The 19,169-nt window shown below is 43.9% G+C and overlaps 1 protein-coding gene across 2 annotated transcripts in view; it reads right to left on the reverse strand.

Annotated features, from left to right (window-relative positions):
• RASSF9 (Ras association domain family member 9) overlaps positions 1–10,735 on the reverse strand; it is a 37,204-nt gene extending 26,469 nt beyond the window's left edge. Inside the window, exon 1 of one of the 2 annotated variants that reach the window (XM_053257874.1) lies at positions 10,501–10,735. In XM_053257874.1, coding sequence (XP_053113849.1) covers positions 10,501–10,547 — 47 coding nt within the window. In that variant the 5' untranslated portion in view covers positions 10,548–10,735. Of the gene's footprint in view, positions 1–9,801; positions 9,968–10,500 lie in introns of those variants that run through there. The other variant, XM_053257875.1, reaches the window with a different exon arrangement.
• Positions 10,736–19,169: the final 8,434 nt, after the last annotated feature.

The raw sequence follows: 19,169 nt of genomic DNA on the forward strand, positions 1-19,169 counted from the left end.
ATTATTCCTCTGCTCAAGGAACTTTTGTCTCCTATGATCACTGCCTTATGAGTAAATAACAATCTTCTGAATTCATTTATCCTCAAAACAACTGACTGAAGCAGAGAACAACCACCTTTCAAACACTACCCCATCTTTAAAAGCTACAACAGATTGTCATGAAAGTTTCCCAAGTTCTTGGTTCACTGCCTTAGCACACAACCACAAGTGAAAAACAGTGCAATAATATATTCCACATAGTATACAGTTTTTGGAATGTGTCTATTATATGGATTCCATCATTTATGCTGGTCCTATAGTTATCTGCCATACAAAACACTAATGGATCAAATTCATAGATGCTCATAGGTGTTTCTCAGACTATGGGAAACTCCTATATCGGGCAACAGAGATATAGGAAGGTGCTGAAAGGCATCATCTCATACTGCACAGGAGGAGGCAATGGTAAACCACTCCTGTATTCTACCAAGAAAACCACATGGCTTTGTGATCGCCAGGAGTCAACACCAACTTGACAGCACAACCTTTCCTTTCAATAGATGTTAGTCTCCAGTTGTTGGATTTACTAACGAATTCTATATATGTTTAGAAGGAAGTCCAACAGCACCTACTCCCAGGTAAGTATGCACAGGATTTGAGTATAAGCCTTTGTAACATCTTAGGGACTAACTTATTTTCAAGAGCCTGAGATTTCATAGACTATGGTCCTCCATTCTATCAGACATTATAGAGAATGGATTAGGAGCATAGATAAGGACAATGATTTGAATCTGATAATCTGCCACTGTGAATCTTCATCTTGATGTCTCTCAATTTCCTCCATTATTTCTTTTATAGTAATGAAAAAGGAATCCACACAGTTACATATTTGTATCATTTCTTGTTCCATTGCTCCAAATCATGGGGAAAATTTCTCACTACACACAGTGAGGTCATCTACATCCACAAAAACTGTGTTCTACCCAGGTTTGGGAGCTGTGTGTGCTCCCAATTTTTGATTGTATGAAAGCAAAGTAGGAGGGAAATCTAGGTAGCATTTCCTCCTACCTTGCTTCCACACAATCACTTCTACCCAGGTTTTCCTCCTACCTTGCTTCTACACAAACGAGAACTGGGAGCACACACAGCTCCCAAATCCGGGTAGAACATGTTTTTTGATTGTGTAAATAACCTCAGTGTCTCCTCAGATTAACACTGCACTCATAGGCAGTGTGGGGGTAGGATATAGAATGTGTCACTGTGGGAGTGGCTTGCTGGTGTGGTGTGCTCTTGTGACACTATACCTGGGTACAACAACCTCACCGACCATAGCATCTGAACAGGACTTTATGAGAGATTCATGCAAGCATTAAAGCACCAATATAAAGCTGGAAGAATTTGCTCTGCAAACACATCCAAGTTTCTTCTGAACTTTATCAACAAAGAAGGCAGATACTAAGACCTTTTCCCCTCAAGGAATTCAGCCTTAATGAACTACTCTTCCATGAGATTTCTTCCTGACTGATTAAACTATTTTAGAGTCACCATTCTAGCACTACAAAAGCCTAAAACATGAGAAGCATTGTGAGGTTTTAGATAAAACATCTAAAATATACCTGAGGATAATCTGAAGATCCAGAAATGGAGTCACACCCAATACTACACATAGCAGCAAACATTATGCAGCCCAGTCCAGAGTTGTGTGGTTATCCAATAAAAAGCTCTTGGCAATATACAGACTTCTCTATTCAATAAAACAAGAAGAGGAGAGTCATATCTAAGCATTAAGTTGCCCCACCATGATGCTGGGCCTCAACCAATTTTGTTACAGGCAAGAGGAATGTCTGCAGTAGCTGTTCATTGTGCAGTGACTGTTTGAGACATATTCTGTACTTATAATGTGTGACAATTAACATAAATACGGTGAAGCATTGGGTTAACAACTGAGAAAGTTTGGCACTGCACTAAATTATGTGGAGAGGAAGCACATGTTGTGTTTTCTATTGTCTCAATTCCTGTGTAATTTGTGAAGGAGGAACTCACATTCCTTGCCCTCTTTATGAGATCTATCCCTAACAATCTAAAACACATGCATGAAAGAGATTGCACAACTTTACCTCGTATATTGTAGAACACAAGTTACCTGCAATCCCTCTCCTTCCCCTCACTTTTATTTAATACAGAAAGCTGTCTCAGTTAAACTTTCAGGTGAATCAGTCTCACCTTCTTTTGGGACCCTCTGAATCTCATCTGTCCTTCTATTGTAAATGTTAAATGTAAATTAAATGTTAATTTCTGAGTATAATGTAAAAGAGATTCTAGAAGCACCTCAAATTACTCTGTTCTTGTTCCAAGTTTCTCAGCAGCTGCAAAACTAAGTAATCTTAATTTACTAATATATATGCTTTACCATAAATAATTATCCAAGATGCATTCTCGCAGCCCAAGCTATTATTTATGAGTAAATGTTTTATTAGCTTCTATTTAACCTAACTCTAGCTGTTTCTCTGGATTATGTAGTATTAAACCCAAGTCCATTAGTCATGTAATTTACTCCAGTGGAATGCAATTGCTGCTTACTTTCCTAAAGTAGGAGATAATTAACTCTTAAGGGAAAAGATATTTTGCCACAGACAACTCTTTTTGAAAGTTAAGTACCCAGAAAGAACTGGAAAATGCTTGTTGATTGATCTTATGACTTCTTACTCTGAAGTAAATCCTACTGAGATCGAACTACAGGTTAGGAGGAATGCATGCTTAGAACCAGCCCCATATCTGCCCAATTTATTAAATTAAAAGACAACATGCAAAATCACCACAACCAAGAGTTTCCCCGCTCCTCCAGGAAGCAGCAGTCAATAAACCTGAGTGGGGATGGGGACACTTTGGGAATGATTTCCAGAATGGTAGCCATGTTAAAGAGGCTTCACACAGGTACATAAGGAGCTACCTTCTACCGAGTCAGACCACTGGTCCATCTAGCTCAGTATTATTATTATTAATAATAATAATAACAATAATAATATTTTACGTTTATATCCTGCTCTTCCTCCAAGGAGCCCACAGCAGTGTATTATATACTTGAGTTTCTCTTTCACAACAACCCTGTGAAGTAGGCTAGGCTGAGAGAGAAGTGACTGGCCCAGAGTTACCCAGCTAGTATCATGGCTGAATGGGGATTTGAACTCGGGTCTCCCCGGTCCTAGTCCAGCACTCTAACCACTATACCACGCTGGCTCTCAGTATTGTCTACACTGACTGGCAGCAGCTTCTCCAAGGCTGCAGGCAGGACTCGCTCTCAGCCCTCTCTTGGAGCTTCTCCAAGGCTGCAGGCAGGACTCTCTCTCTGCCCTCTCTTGGAGTTGCCAGGGAGGGAACTTGGAACCTTCTACATACAAGCAAGCAGGTGCTCTTCCCAGAGCAGTGCCATCCCCTAGGGGGAATACCTTACAGCAGGGAGTCTCAATGTTGGTTCCCCAGATGTTAATGGACTTCATCTCCCATAATCCCCAACCAAAGGCCACTGGGACTGGCAATTACAGGAGTTGAAGTCCAATAACATCTGGGGACCAAACGTTGAGAATCCCTGCCTTACAGCACTCACTTGTAAAGGCTCTCCACACAAGTGGTGTGGAGAGCCCAAGAGGGTTCTGTGGGGAGAGCGAGCTTGACCCACTCTCCCCACAGATGAGCAGGGAGTTCACCCTGGGCAGCTGGATGGGCAGTCAAACCAGCGGATGGGCAGTCACATGATTGATCAATCACACATCTTTTCAAGGTCACACTTTACTGTATAAAGAGATGAATTGCCCATTTTGCTTCCCCCTGAGCCCAAAACTTCTGAGTGGGTGAGGCTAGTGATTCCCCAAAGGGATCGCCATTACTAGGTACTAGGGATGTGCACGAACCTGGGGCCTCCAAACCGGTTCAAACGACCGGCTGTTCGGCTGGTTTGAAAGGGGGGCGCTCGTGCGCACATTGAGGGGGGGAGAGAGAGCATGATGTGTGCGCACACATGCCTGGTACTTCCTTTTACTTCCAGCCAAAGGACACGGGACAGCAGGGAGGTACTCTGCCACCTCGGACACTTTTAAAATGGAACGCCGGTGGGGGGGAAATAGTTTGACATAGGCAAACTCACAGAAAAAGCTCATCAGTGGAGATTTAAAAAATGCTCTTGGCCTAATATCAACCAACTAATCCCAGGCTGCAAACCTAGTGGGTGCAGAGTGAAGAAGCGAAGAGTCCAAGTGGAGGGAAGGGGTGGAAGCTTATAAAAATTGCAACTCCAGACTCCGCTACTTGATCAAGCAAGGCCAGATATCCCGTGCAATGACACACAGGCTGTTTTCTGCCTTCACTGAGGCTGGATGGAACTCTGTCCCCGCCCCCGATACTATGCTGGGCACCAAAGAAAGGAACAGCACTATATATGTACAGATTATATGTGTGTAGGCATCTTCACACATTATCCTGAATATTCGCAGGGGCAGTGGTTATGAGCAAGTGTGATCCCACTCCCATATGAAGATGAAGATGAATATTGTATATACCGTTTTCCAACAAAAGTTCCCAAAGTGGTTTACATAGATATAAATTAATAAATAAAATTGGCTGCCTGTCCCCAAAGGGCACACAGTCTAAAAAAAGAAACATAAGATAGATCCCAGCAACAGCCACTGGAGGGATGCTGTGCTGGAGATGGATAGGGCCAGTTGCTCTTGCCCTGCTGAACAAAGAGAAGCACCACTTTTAAAAGGTGCCTTTTTGCTCTGTTAGCAGGGGATGTATATGCGTGCAAAGACCTCTTAAATCCATTTCAGCAAACGTAACAAAGTCTTGTGGCACCTTCGAGACTAATTTATTTATTGTGAAATGAGCTCTTGTGGACTGCAGTCCACTTCATTTGATGTATGAAGTATGTATCCTTGGGTGGCACATGTATATGTACGAGTCATGCTATGCATTCCTAGTAACACGTAATTGGTGCCTCTATTCAATGGGGCTTAAGTATATGTGCACAGGGATTGAAAGTGAGTGCACAGATAAACAGACTATACTACTTTATATCCGTATTTATATCTTCTATTAAAGTCATGAAAGATGTGCCTTGTTCAAAGAGTTTAATCAAGGTTTCCCTCCCTATAATGATTGGGATCGGAGCTTGTTCCAGAGATGTCCTGCCCACACATGGCACTAGAATACAATCTATTTTGCTCTTGCATGTGTGCACCAAGGGGTCTGTATGAGTGAAAGTTTTCCCAACTGATCCTTCTTTAAAGTACAGATTGTGTAGAGGCTGTCACTGCTGGTCCATTCTATGCTTCAAAGTCTCCTTATACATTCATTACCAAAAACAGGCACACTAAGTGCTCGTGTACACACAGTGTTCTGTACCTTGGCTGAACCATTTATTGCCTCTAATTATGTGCAAACCCATCTCTAAAGTAAAGCAATAGCTAGAGGTAATCGTTCCAAGGCATAATCTGAAGATGCACCATGTAGCAACTTTGCTGAAGCTGATCAGGTTTGTCTGGCCAATGGCTGGATAGGAGACTGTCTGGGAAAACCAAATATACATTCCACTATTGGGGGGGGGGGCATAAATAGTATCATGTTTAAGTAACTGTTTCTATAAAATAACAGATTTAATTTTAGTATGAAATAAGGAACTCTTTCAGGGTAAACGGATTCGTACTGGAATAAGTGCTCCAAAAGAAACAAGTCCTTTGTGTGTGTGTGTCTCAGAGATGCTGCTAGGCAGCTCAATTTAGTCTCTTGTCTTCTACAAATTATGTTCTATTGAGATTAGTGGAGCTCACTCCCAGTGCATAGGATTGCAGCCTTAAATTCACTTCCATGCATATTGTAAAACCCAAATTATTCATTACATGAATATATAAGTAATAGCTACTTCTAATGAAAGCAATTTGGGATTTAGTAGTAGTAGGAAGATGTGGGTGCTTAACACTTTCCCCTGCCAAATCAACACCCATGTGGTTTATCCCCACTGCATGGGATTTAAAATGTTAGTTAACTTTTTTCTATTCTAAAATGGCCATTTGGTTACCATTATTTGTATCTGCATGCAGATACATGCAGTGTAAGCCTAAACTGAGCAATGCAGAAGAGTGCACCCTCCTCCAGTGCAGACAACCATGCTAACCATGCAACCAACTGGAACACCATTGCACTTGTTCCTGTCTTGGGGACTGGGGTATCTTTTATCATCTGACATTTCACACGTGAAAGGGAAGTCATACATTTCTTTAATCTGGTTTTCAGTGGAATTCTTTTTCCACATGTGGCCGAAAAGCTTTCGCAAATGTAGAACATTCATTTTTGCTGATAGTCTGAATTAATTTTACTACAAAGTTGGGCTTTGTTTGTGTGTTCTGAGTGTCACATTAAGATGATTTTCTAGTGCTACCCTGCCCCCACAGTAAGAAGACAGGAACCTCTTCTGTGGCCAAATACCCTCAACAGATTAATCCCTGAAACCCATCCAAATTTCAGCATGCCATAAGAGGAGTCAGAGGGACAGATGAGCAGCAGTGCCTTCAAAGTATGGAAGACATTCAGGAAGACAAACCCAATGAGCCAAGTAAATTGGTCATGCCATATATTGCTTAAAAAGGGGGGCAAAAAGCTGGATATCAGCCAGTCGTATCTGACGGTGAATCGGCATGGAGCACATTGGTTTTGACTGATTGATTGATTTCTATACTGCCCATCCAAAAATGGCTCAGGGCGATGGTTTTGGGCCATCGGCCGCAAATAAAGTATCTACGCTGGAGGAGTCAACTCAGTGTTTGGCAAGACTGCAACTCATGCACTATCTCAGACTAACAAGCCTTCCACAACTGGACCAAGTGAGAATGCGGAGGTGTCCACCCAATACTCATTTGTTATAGGAAGAAGGAACCCAGTTTGTAATGATATGAATCAGCTATACTCTCCTGTGGTTTTTTGTGTCTACAGGTTCCAAGTAGTATAGCCCTATAGATCCCTTATTTCTACTGAAGTTTTAAAAGGAAGACAAACTATGGAGGGAAGGAGTAGTAAGGAAGAGAGCTGGTCTTGTGGTAGCAAGCATGACATCCCCTTAGCTAAGCAGGGGCCGACCTGGTTGCATATGAATGGGAGAATAGAAGTGTGTGCATTGTAAGATATTCCCTTAGGGGATGGAGCCGCTCTGGGAAGAGCATCTAGGTTCCAAGTTTCTTCCCTGGCATCTCCAAGATAGGGCTGAGAGAGATTCCTGCCTGCAACCTTGGTGAACCTCGCTGCCAGTTTGTGTAGACAATACTGAGCAAGATGGACCTATGGTCTGACTCAGTACATGGCAGCTTCCTATGTTCCTAGTGGCCTAGAACATCTCCCCAGGGCCAGCAGGTACTAAAAGGCTGTGTGATATAGGGACTCCTAGAAGGTGATCTGGTAGAGGCTAGATTGTCAGATGAGGGGAATAGAGACAATCCTTACTCAGCCATGAAGATCACTGAGTGACTTTGGGTCAGTTCTTCTCTCTCACCCTAGCCTACCTTACAGGGTCATTGTGAAGATAAGAGGACCAGGGTGTGCACATTACCTTGAGCCCCTTGGAGGAAGGAAAGAATAAAAACATAACAAATACAGTAGCAAAGGCTGTTGCTTTCATGCCTGTTTCTAAGTTTCCCAGAAGCACCTGGTCACTGCTGGGAACAGAATAGTATCGATAGAGCTTATGTTGCTACCATCTTATGTTGCTACCATCAACTTAAACTAATCCTCACATATTTACTCAAAAGCAAGTCCTACTGACTGGGCTTAAAACTAATGCCTTAACTGAGTAAGCAGGCTTAAAACTAAATGCCTGAACTTCTCTGAAGTCAGTCAAATGAAATGGACCTGTATACAGGCATGCCAGGGTAAGAGGAGTTGCAGATCATAATTAAAATATCGATGATGCTCACTAATATACCCCAGAGGGGCCTTTGGATAGTTGTAGAATACTTCAAAGGTGTTTCTTAGGCATCTCTCGGAATGGCTATTTGAAACTATGAAGCAGTTTATTAACTGAGATTTAAAGACAATGGGTCACACAATACAGCTATTGATTACGAATTAGCATGTTTGAGCACTTGCATGCACCAAAGCATATGAATTATCAGGCCCTGTTTAGATGCCAGTTGCAAAGCTATGAAGAGAAAGCAACAATTCCCATTCCCAGCCCACTCTTCTGTACCAAGTAAACGTTTGCCCAAAGAGAACCTCTTTAAAGAATGATTTGAGTTAGGCTGGCAATGACAGCCACAACTCCAGAGAAAGCACAAGGACATTATGTATATCTCATCAGTTCAAATTTACAATAGCCATTTCTCTTGGCAGCCCTTGTATTATCAGACACACAAATCTCCACCAGGAGCGAACTATATACACAATTGCCCCTTTGCACAGAATAAGGCCGTGTAATGAAGGGTGCCTTTGTCTGCCTTCCAGTTTCTGCCCTTTGTTATTGTGCCAGGACTTGCTCTCCACCACTTAAGTTACTCCATTTACACCAGTAAGAACAAGTCAAACCCATAGCAGATTTTGGGATTAACACCCATTTTCTGGGAAGACAAGGGGTACAGCCTTTGCCCCATGTTTCAAACCACATCTGTAACCACAACAGAAGTCATTAAAATACAAAGGGTTGGTGTGTGTGTTTTGCAAGTTAATGGAGAAGAAATGTTTCCAAGTATAGGCCTTGGAGCATACTGTACTCCTCACTGAACTCTCTTCCCTCATTCCTGAAGTGCTTTAGATTAGCTTCTAAAACAGCTATAATTGTCAAGATTAAAAAGAAAGAAAGCCGTCATGAAGAATTGTTTGGTCGCCAGCTGTTTGGTCTTCAGCTATGTTCTCAAACGTGCATTCTCTTCAGTAGAATCTCACATTAGTGAAAACCACTGATTCTTATTTTTTGTTTGGGCCTTGGTTGCAGGTTATTTCCTTTATCATTTAGGGCTGTGTACACCATTCTTAAAATGTCAAGGCACACAATTGCAATGGGAAGAATGCAACTAACAGAAAAGAAACGTAGCATTCACTTTGGAAAATTACAAAGCACAATGTAGTTTAAAAGAGTCCAACAGCTGAACAGAACTCAAACTAGAATCACAGACATCAGGAAGACACAAAGTCCTGTAACAAAAGAGACCTCCTAAAGTCACTTTAGCCACCCGTATCAAATTCAAGAGCCTTGTTGAGTCACTGTAATTTTCAAAGAGACTAAAAATATCATGTTTCCTCCAAGGAAACTTACCCTTAAGATGTAAAGCCACACTAGCAGTTAAAAATAATTACACAATTCCGGTGCATGCAATTTTTTCCTCACAATATTGGCAAAAGACATGTAGAAGCAAGCATGATTATTGAGGGAAAGTGGATAGGAGTCCCTAGAAAACTTGAGCTATTGCCCTTGGTAGCAACAGACCAGAACATTCAGTATTATACTGTACACCTTTACCCGGCATCCAGTTTAAAAAAGTGGCACCAGGAATTTAGAGCATGAATAAGAATAGTAGACCTCAACTTTTGCCCACAGCAGGGGTGTAGCTGTAATTGAGTGGATGGGTTCAAAGAACCCGGGGCCCCAGCTCCCGAGGGCCCCCACAGCTACATCCCTCCCTATTTTCTTCATTATCTCCCTCACTTCAAGGGGCCACCAGGAAGAACGGTGAACACGGGCCCCCTCTTCCCTAGGTACACCCCTGGCCCACAGCATATACAGTCTTGCAAAATGCACACACACAAGCCCCAAAGAGCGCACACATCGTTTTAGTATTGCAAACTTACAGCAGAACTGGAGTACAGCCTATTGAGAAGACAGGTTAGTTTCCCCGAGAGGTTCCAGAAACCGTCACATAAGCTTCAGAGAACGTTTAGCTGAGAAAAGGGCAGATCCACCAAGCCCAGTGTCTGCAAATCAGTTCAGTTTGGTCAAAACCCTTTCAATTAAAGAGTCCCCGCTGTTCATACCGAGACTGCCCCTGAGCACAGCAACTTTTATTTTTCTTTTCAGATAAGGGGCGCTGTGCAGTGTTTTATTACTTCCCACTCCTATCCATGATGCCACCACTCCTATCCATGATGCCACCCACACTGGAATTTCAGTCTCTCTCTTACATTAAACGTCCAGTAAGAGTTAACGTCACCATCCTATAGAATCTGTGTACTTTGCGGGGGGGGGGGGAGGAGAAAAAAGTTTTCTTCCTATTCAAAAGTAATGCCCGAAAAAATAGCTTTAGAGACACATAAGAAGAAAAGGTAAGAAGAGAAAGGGAGAAACGACCCCCCCTCCCTCCCCTCATCACTTTATAGGCATCTTTTGAAAGAGTTACACTTTGTGTGTACTGATGATCAATAATGCATTAAGCATTTCCAAGCGCTGGGAGAAAGTTGTGAGGCGTCTGCCCTGCTCTTCAGCAGCTTTGTAAATCAAACAGGTTGTAGTCTGGAGGAAGAGAGAGAGAGAGGTCCGAAATTCCCCCTTACCTATTTTTGTGGCGGGTCTTTAAGAGATTCCTTCCAAACGGAGCCATGCTAAGTCCCAAAGGCAGAAGGGCAACATCAATCGTCCCGAGTGCCAGGCTGGCTGGAGTATTCCTCCTCCTGTCTCCCTGCCGCTGCTACTCCGGCTTGTTAATAGTCACCCAGCGTAGAAGTTGTGCAACTCGTTGCTAACTTTGAACTCCTGCCTTCTTGTTGTTGCTGCTGCTCTTTTGGAGCCCTGCCCAGCTGCAATCTTGAAGGAGGCGTTTAGGGGAAAGGGAGGGCTTTGAAGAAGAAGGGGGGGAAAGGTGGGGGATGATTAAGAAGAAAACGGGGGCGGGGGGTGCGCGGCAGCGTCCTGCATTTGTGTGAGTGAAACTATTTGCTAAGCGTTCCGAGCTGCCAAGAAGCAGACTTGGCACAGGATCAGCAAATACCGGGGGGGGGGGGGCTGCATTGAGAATGTGCAACGTAAGGATCGAAAAAATAATCCAAACTTTCACAAGGAGTTTCCATTCAGGGCCGCGGCGATGAGGGCATTATTCGAAGACCAGGCGGCACGTGTTTACACGCGTTGTCGCTATCTAGTGTAATAGTAAAAGTGGTTGAAAATGCGCGGAATCTAGTTCAAGTGAGTGTATTAATACCTTTATTGACCGACTGGAAACATCCGAAAGTAAGCAGGAGACTTTCGAATCTCAGCTCCTTCCCCTGGCCAGCTGTTATGTTTTGTTTTAAGGGAAGGGGGAATGTGTTGCTGCTGAAAGAGACGAACAAGAAAGGAATGGAGGGTGTGTGATGCAATTGTAGAACCCCATCCTATGCATGTCTTCTTGGAAGCAAGTAAGTCCCTCCGCTCAAAGGGATTGTGTCCACAGGATTGAAAACAGGGGCATAGCTAGGGGTGAGGGGGCCGTGTTCACCCCTCTCCTGGCAGTCCCTCAGAGTGAGGGGGATAATGGGGAGGGGTAGAGCTTTGGAGCCCCCAGGAGCTGGGGATTCTGGGCTCTTTGAACCCATCTGCTCAATTATAGCTACACCCCTGGATTGAAATGTTAATTATGTTAGAGCATGCTGGTGCAAAAAACGCTGGAAGATACAGAAAGAGGAGATCCTGTTGGATCAGGCCAAACTCCATATAATCCACCGTGAGTGTGGTCCCAAAGTATGGTCTGTTCACAGCCCCCTTGCTGAAGCTAAGCAGGTCTTGGTGCGATCAGTGCCTGGATGGGAAACCCATATAGGCCATCTTTAGGGATGGGCTGTAGCTCAGTGGTAGAGTAGCAGACGGTCTCAGGATCACTCCCTGGCATCTCCAGACAGGGCTGGGAGAGACTCCTGTCTGAAACCTTGGAGAGCCACTGCTAGTTAGTGTAAACAATACTGAGCTAGATGGACCGATTGTCTGACTCGGTATAAGGCAGCTTCCTGTGTTCCACCACTATCCAGTTTCCCAGAGTAGCCAACCAGATGCTTCAGGGACACACCAGTAGGAGATGAAAGCATACCCTGACTTCCACCATTGCTCCCCCCACTACTAGTACTGAGAAGTATAGTACCTCTGAACCTGGAGATAGCAGATAGCAGTCAAGACTAATAACTATTGATAGACCTGCCCTGTGTCTTCCATGAAGTTATCCAATTAGTTGCACCAAAGGCTACTGGGAATGAAAAGCAATGGCTGCTCTTCCTTTGGAAAAATAAAAACGAAAACTTAGTTGGATCTGTCTGTACAACTCATTGGGACACAGGGGTATCTTGTAATTAGAGAGCAAAGGAAAAGAAAATGTGGCACTGCTTATATTAGGAAATGTTAGATGGTGTGTGGAGAGAGTTAATAGGAGTGAAGTTGTTTAGTGATTGGCAGGCATGAGTCTTCCATAGGCAATGTCCTACCATTAAGTGGTAGAAGGTTATTTTCCAATTCTAGGAGGAACATTATACAACCCTGCGGACAATCTGGGGGTATGTTACCTTTGTATAGGTGTGACTGGTGTATTTGGTATTGGAGCTGATATGTCAACTGTATCTATTTGGCCCTCACCGATAGCCCTCTGTTGAGAGGTTGTGTTGTACTGTGCCTGCACATGCTTTTGTGTGAATTGCCATTCACACAGTGAATGAACATGCCCCTTCAAATGCAGGGTACTGATAGGAAGTGGACTACTGTATGTGCATTAAACACGAGGCTATTCTCACATGTGGCTAAAATTGGGCTAGCCATGCATGAGAACCAACGGGAGCCGTGCGACTCCCGGCAGCGGCTCGGCAGCAAACCCTCCTGGGTAGCCCGCCTCTTAACCCGAGTTTCAGGTGTGAGGGCACCCAAAAAGTGGGTTAAGTGGTTATGGGTCTGTGCAGTGCAGCTTCACACCACACCAACTCATGAATGGCCACCCGACGGGGGGACTACAACAAGCCACCCGGTGTCGGGAGGCTCCCCGGAAGGCACCGCACACTTGCACAGTGTTTTCACAGACTTCTAGAGGCCGGGAGGCCCCCAAACCCCACTGCTTGCTCTGGCTCCGTGATGGAGTGGGTAATCGACTGGGCAGCTGATCTGGCCACCCAGGGACAACTGAGCAATCGACTGTGGGTCAAACCCGCTCTCCCCACAAACCTCCTTTAGGTTCTTCACACTGTCTGTGTGAAGAGCCTCACTGTGTGATTGAATGTACATATGTACAGATTTTACAGACCTTGTACATAGACTGCACACGTTGAACATAATGTTCAACATGTCACTTGTGTTTTAGGCTGCATACAAATATGTTAAATAAATAATAAATGTTGTGAACAGGGCTAGAGAGCGATTTCTTTAAGGGCATGCTTTTTCTGAAGACTAGGCGCTAGTTCATCACAAGCTTCCTGCATCACTTTCCTTTCTCATTTTTGACCGAGCTGTTGTGTGTGGCTAAATTTGTTTTATTGTTGTAAGCTGTCCTGGGCAGTATTGCACTTGGAGATGCAGGGTATTAATATTTTAAATATCTTTTTAAAAGAAACAAGTACTTTGTGTGTTATACACACACACAGAGCACAGAAAATCTGTATTTGGGGAAACCTCCATTCTGTACTTTGGGAATGTTACTCATTAAGGCCAAACTCAGAGCCTAGTAGACATTTCTGTGGTAAGTGGATATTCTGAGCTAACAGCAGCTTCAGACATTAATGATAGTGCAAATACAGGAAGTGTGAGTTGGGAGGTCCAAATACTCCCTAGGCGGTTTTAGTAACTATCTCTCTGGGGGGAAAGGTGCATGCATTCTGACTTTAGATGCTAATGATATACCTGAGTGCTCCCTCGCCCTTCCTATGTTACATATATCATTAAAGTCCAAAGGAGCTCCTTGGGCCCCTTCAATTTTTTGTTTTAAGAGATACATGTCTCTATGTATCTTTTCTGTTTCCTAACAGGTCATGTAAGAGTAACCCACAGCATGCTAATGGTTCCTTAGCATGCTGCTTCTCTGCAGCTTCCTGAAGGAGAAAAGCTGGTTTTCACATAGCCTGGGGCTTCTGACATTCCCATAAGGGCATACATTCAAGGGTCCCATTTTCACAGATGGAACAACCACAGTTAAAGAGATAACCACAATCAGCTAGCCCCACACACTCCCACAGAGCATGTAGCAAGGAACCAGAATTGTCAGACAATCCCAGTTAAATTGGTGTGTGGTTGGCTAAGTGGTGTTGGCTCTGGTGCTGACACCACTCCTGCAGGGGCTACTTACATTCACAGTAGCCAGTTGTGTGGATCCCAGCAGTTTATGCTCTGAAAAATGGGAAAGTTTGCTCACAGGAGCTGATGTGTCGGATTTTCATGAGTTTCCTTCTTATAAGTTATCTTCCTACTGCTCACACAAGTGGATCACTTATATGAGCTTTCATGGGCATGAATGGTTGAGGGATAGCACATGACTCAACCTTCTGCAGCCCATTGCTGTTTAGTTAAACACCAATGAAGCCATGGGTATGTATATGTTCTTATTTATACTCGCAATAATCCTGGATGTTAAGAGGGTTGTGTCGTGAGAGCTCAGAGGAAGGCACCCATTATAGGCTAAGACTAGTTTATTGTGTAACAGGAAGAGACAAGTTGAACAAGAAATACAGACAGGAAGAATGAAGTGCCACCTACTGGCTGGTCATATTAGAACACATTCCCACACAGGTTGTTCTCACAATCACAGATTCCTGGGTAGGAAAGGGTTAGCCAAGGACTCTGTAGTCATCTAGGGCACTTGGAGGCCTTCCTACACAGCAGTTCCAAATGAGGTAGGAATGTTCCTTCCCTCCAGCCCATCCTCATATGGTCATGAAAACGAGCCCACTGTATGCCTATATTTATTTTTACAAAAAAGAGAAATGAGGCAGAAAGTGTAAACCAAATGAGTGTATAACTAAGAAGAGATTTGATCCAAAGTCTCCCAAATCTCAGTCTGAATACGATGGACTACAATTATCTGAGCTTCATATAGCTGTGGCAAGATGTCCTCCCATATTAGCCTCCCCCTACCATGAGATCCACAGGTTCTCATGCTCAGGATCCCTTCTTTTTCATGATGTTGCCAAAGTTTTTATTTACCTAGCTCAGAATGCAGACTTTTCCTGTTTCTGATGCTCAACGTATACTTTTAATGCATTAACAGTGATGAAATGTAATGATTGTAATGCATTATGAATTGAGTGCCATGTTTGCTCCCAAGTATTTCTTCTCCAGCTCAGAGAAGTAAACTGAACTTCTGGGCAGACACACATAGTTGTCAAGCCCTGAAACATGTAACTTTATAGGGCACCTGAATACTCAACAGATAGTTAAGGCACTCTGGAAACGATATGTCCCATGGCTGATGCTACTGAGCATGATCACGAGAAGTGCTGGACATGTAGTTTCCAGGGTACCTGATGTCTCTGCTGAGTAGAGATGTGTGGAACCAGTTCATTTTTAACCCGGTTTGACTGATTCAAAGTCACACTGGCACGGCCCCTAGAAAAGTGGTGCTGGTCTGAGTTTGGACCGAACTAACCCCAGTTCAAATGGAACCGGTTCAGAACTGGTTTGAGGGGTATCTTGTAAAGGAGAATCCTGTGAGGATCCCCTTTATGAGCACAGGGGGAAACTCTGCCTTGAAAATACTTATAATGGCAGCCGGGGAGACGGTGCCAAGAGAGCACTGTACCACTGGCGGTGGTGGCTCCTCTAAACTCCAGACTGGGTCCGGTGTGCCCAGCATCATGGCCCAGTTCTGGCCTCCATGCATGTGCAGAGGCCAGAACCAGCCTGCATTGCTGGGAACGCCAGACCCAGTGTCTTACCCCCGTGTCAAGGGTAAGTCTGGCACCAGACACGTTACACTGTAGGATGTGTAAGCTATTTATTTATTTATTTATTTATTTATTTATTTATTTATTTATTTATTATGTTCTTTATTATTTACTGATTTCTTTTTAAATGCATGAAAAAATTATTTCATGACTGAACTGAGTCTGGAATGTTTTGAATAGGAATGTGACAAGTTTTTAAGTAAGCAAACATAACAGCTCTGTAGAAGGGAGAGAACTAACAATCTGATATGTGTATGAAAAGGTTCATTCTCAAATGCATCTGACAAAAAACTAGCGCCCACAGTTGTATCAACATTAACCTGGCATGGAACAATGTTAGAACTCATTCCATGGATTACCTATTACTAGCAGCCTTGGGAATACCCTACATACTTTCAGTTAATCCCATGCCACTAAACTCCCTGAGCTGTGACTACAAAAAGAAAGGACAGAGCTGGGTGATTAAACTAAAGACAGGGAGTGGGGGGACATTAGAACAAAATAAATCCCCCAAACCTGGCAATTGCTCAAATGGTCCCACTTCATATCACCATAGAAAACTCTCTATTGATATCTCCGGCTTGAATTCCACCGGAGGGAATTTCCTCACCATTAAATGGTGACATATATTTCCCAGCCACCTGAAATGCCTGCCAGTCTTTCTTGGCACAGAAACCTCATTCCACAGCTGGGAATTTCTCCAATACACATTAACTTTTCTCCCGTCTTTCTGCTTTCTTTGTCTGGCTTAAAGTATTATCGGTAGATGGTTTCAACAGGCAGTTTTACATTATGGCACTTCGTTTCACTTATTACAAAGATAAACGATACTGTTACAACAGCTACAGCTTATCTATCTTTCTTTTTTTATAATTAGTCAATTACTACTACGTAATATTCAACGAGAGAGCTCGGATAACATAGTGATCAAGAAACTGAGCAGCAAATTGGAAAGTCCCTGATTTGAACTTCAACTCTCCAGTGGTCTCCAGAAAGCCATTCTTTTCAGCCCAAATGACATGTGATGCTTAAAGAGTAATGGAGGCCATTCACACAATCGAAAACTGTGTTCTACCCAGGTTTGGGAACTGTGCATACTCCCAATTTTTGATTATGTGGAAGCACAGTTAGAGGAAAACCTGGGTAGAAGTGATTGTGTGGAAGCAAGGTAGGAGAAAAAGCTACCTAGGTTTTCCTCTAACCTTGCTTCCACACAATCACTTCTACCCAGGTTTTCCTCTAACCTTACTTCCACACAATCAAAAATTGGGAGTACACACAGCTCCCAAACCTGGGTAGAACACAGTTTTCGATTGTGTGAATGACCTCATGATGTCTTTCTTTTTCTTTTGTCTTTATTTTCTTTTATTTTTTAAATGACAGCCATGCGTGACACAGGGTAGGATCACAATATACAGGGGGGATGGTTACCCTTAATATATAGCCTTTACATTTTTAAGGAAATGTGGAAGCTTTTAGAGAGAAAACTCCTGTTACAAGGTATAGGAACTCTAGGGGTCTGATGTGTAAGGTATAAACAACAGTAGCTTCATGTAAGGGATGCACCCTATAGCTTTCAGAAAAAAATGGGCAATATTTTAATACTCCAATCATTCCTGGTGTGTTGGAGTGACTTTGGAGAAGTTTAATTAGATTATAGACTGATTAGAAACCAGAATTATATCTTCTGATCTAAAAGAAATTTTTTGGCAAAGTACATTTTCAGTTGTACCCTCATAAAGGTAAAGCGTGCCGTCAAGTCGATTTTGACTCCTGGTGCCCACAGAGCCCTGTGTTTGTCTTTGGTAGAATACAGGAGGGGTTTACCATTGCCTCCTCCCACACAGTATGAGATGATGCCTTTCAGCATCTCCTTATATCGCTGCTGCCCGATATAGTACCAGCGGGGATTCCAAATGGCATCCTTCTGCTTGTTATTCAAGTGTTTCCCCGCTGCGCCACTTAAGGAGCATAGAGAGGCTGGTGTCAAATGTGGGGGGCATGGTCTCCCTCCCAAATGGGGCCACACGGCCCCGTTTGGAAGGGAGATTGGCCCGTGCTGCGTTGGGCAGCATGGGCTGGAGCGACTCTCCCTGCCTTAAAGGCAGGAAGAGCCGTTCTGGCCGTGCTGCCAATGCGGAGCAGGCTGATCTCTCTCCTAAATGGGGCTGTGTGGTCCCGTTTGGGAAGGAGATAGCTCAGCCATGCCGCATTGGCAGTGAGACCAGGAGCAGCCATGCTGCCAATGCTGCCATGCTCCAATGCAGCACGGGCTGATTTTGGCTCCAAATGGGGTCACGCAACCCCGTTTGGGACCGAAATGCAACCCCCCCCCCGCATCTGACATCCGATGTGGGGGGCGTGTCTGGGGCTGTGCTCGCGGCCACTGATTGGTGACAGGTTCTTTGAACCTGTTCGCCCAATGGTGGCTCTGCCCCTGACCCTCATAGCATAAGTTAGGTTTATTCTATGGTCAGTGTTTCACATAGTCTGTGTTAGCAGTGTTCAGCAGTGTTGGTTGTGCCGTTGAGCTGGTGTCGACTCCTGGTCACCACAGAGCCATGTGGTTTTCTTGGCAGAATACAGGAGGGGTTTACCATTGCTTCCTCCCATGCAGTGTGAGATGATGCCTTTCAGCATCATCCTATATTGCTGCTGCTCGATATAGGAGTTTCCCATATTCTGGGAAACACACCAGCAGGGATTCGAACCAACAGCCTCCTGCTCTCTAGGCAGGTTGCTTCCCCACTGCACCATTAGGTGGCTAGGCAGATTTAAATATATATTCTGCACACGTCCAAGTATTTACAATTTCTGGAGATCAGGTTATACTCTGCCTGATTCAATTTTGAATTTGATATTCAACACAAAATACCCTTAATGCAAATTACAGTGCAATCCTATATGTTTACTCAGAAGTAAGTCTTACTGTGTTAAATTGGGTACCCCATATAGATGCCAAAGTTCCAGGATTGGCCTGAATCCTCACAATAATCAATCACAATAATTAAAATCAGGCTAAGAGGCATTATACCCTGGTTTGCATGATTGTGTGAACTCACAAAATTCCCTCCAACCCAGGTTGCTCAAAGCAGGGTAACCAAGCTTTTGTACCCTGCTCTTAACTCTCAGACCTTGCTTTTCTGGGCTGCCATCATGGATGTGCCACTCTGTAGAGCACAGTCTATGATCCTGTAGCTGAAGCTGCCTGAGCCGGACTTGGTCCTCCTCCCACTACTTCATGACCAATCAGAGGGCAGATGCTGATGCCATGAGGCTTTTCAGTCTACTGGTAGCACAAAGCATACTGGGAAGGCCTGCTAGGCCTTTGGAGGAATTTCTAT

The sequence above is a fragment of the Hemicordylus capensis genome, chromosome 5 (assembly GCF_027244095.1).
Source record: "Hemicordylus capensis ecotype Gifberg chromosome 5, rHemCap1.1.pri, whole genome shotgun sequence".
Lineage (NCBI taxonomy): Eukaryota > Metazoa > Chordata > Lepidosauria > Squamata > Cordylidae > Hemicordylus > Hemicordylus capensis.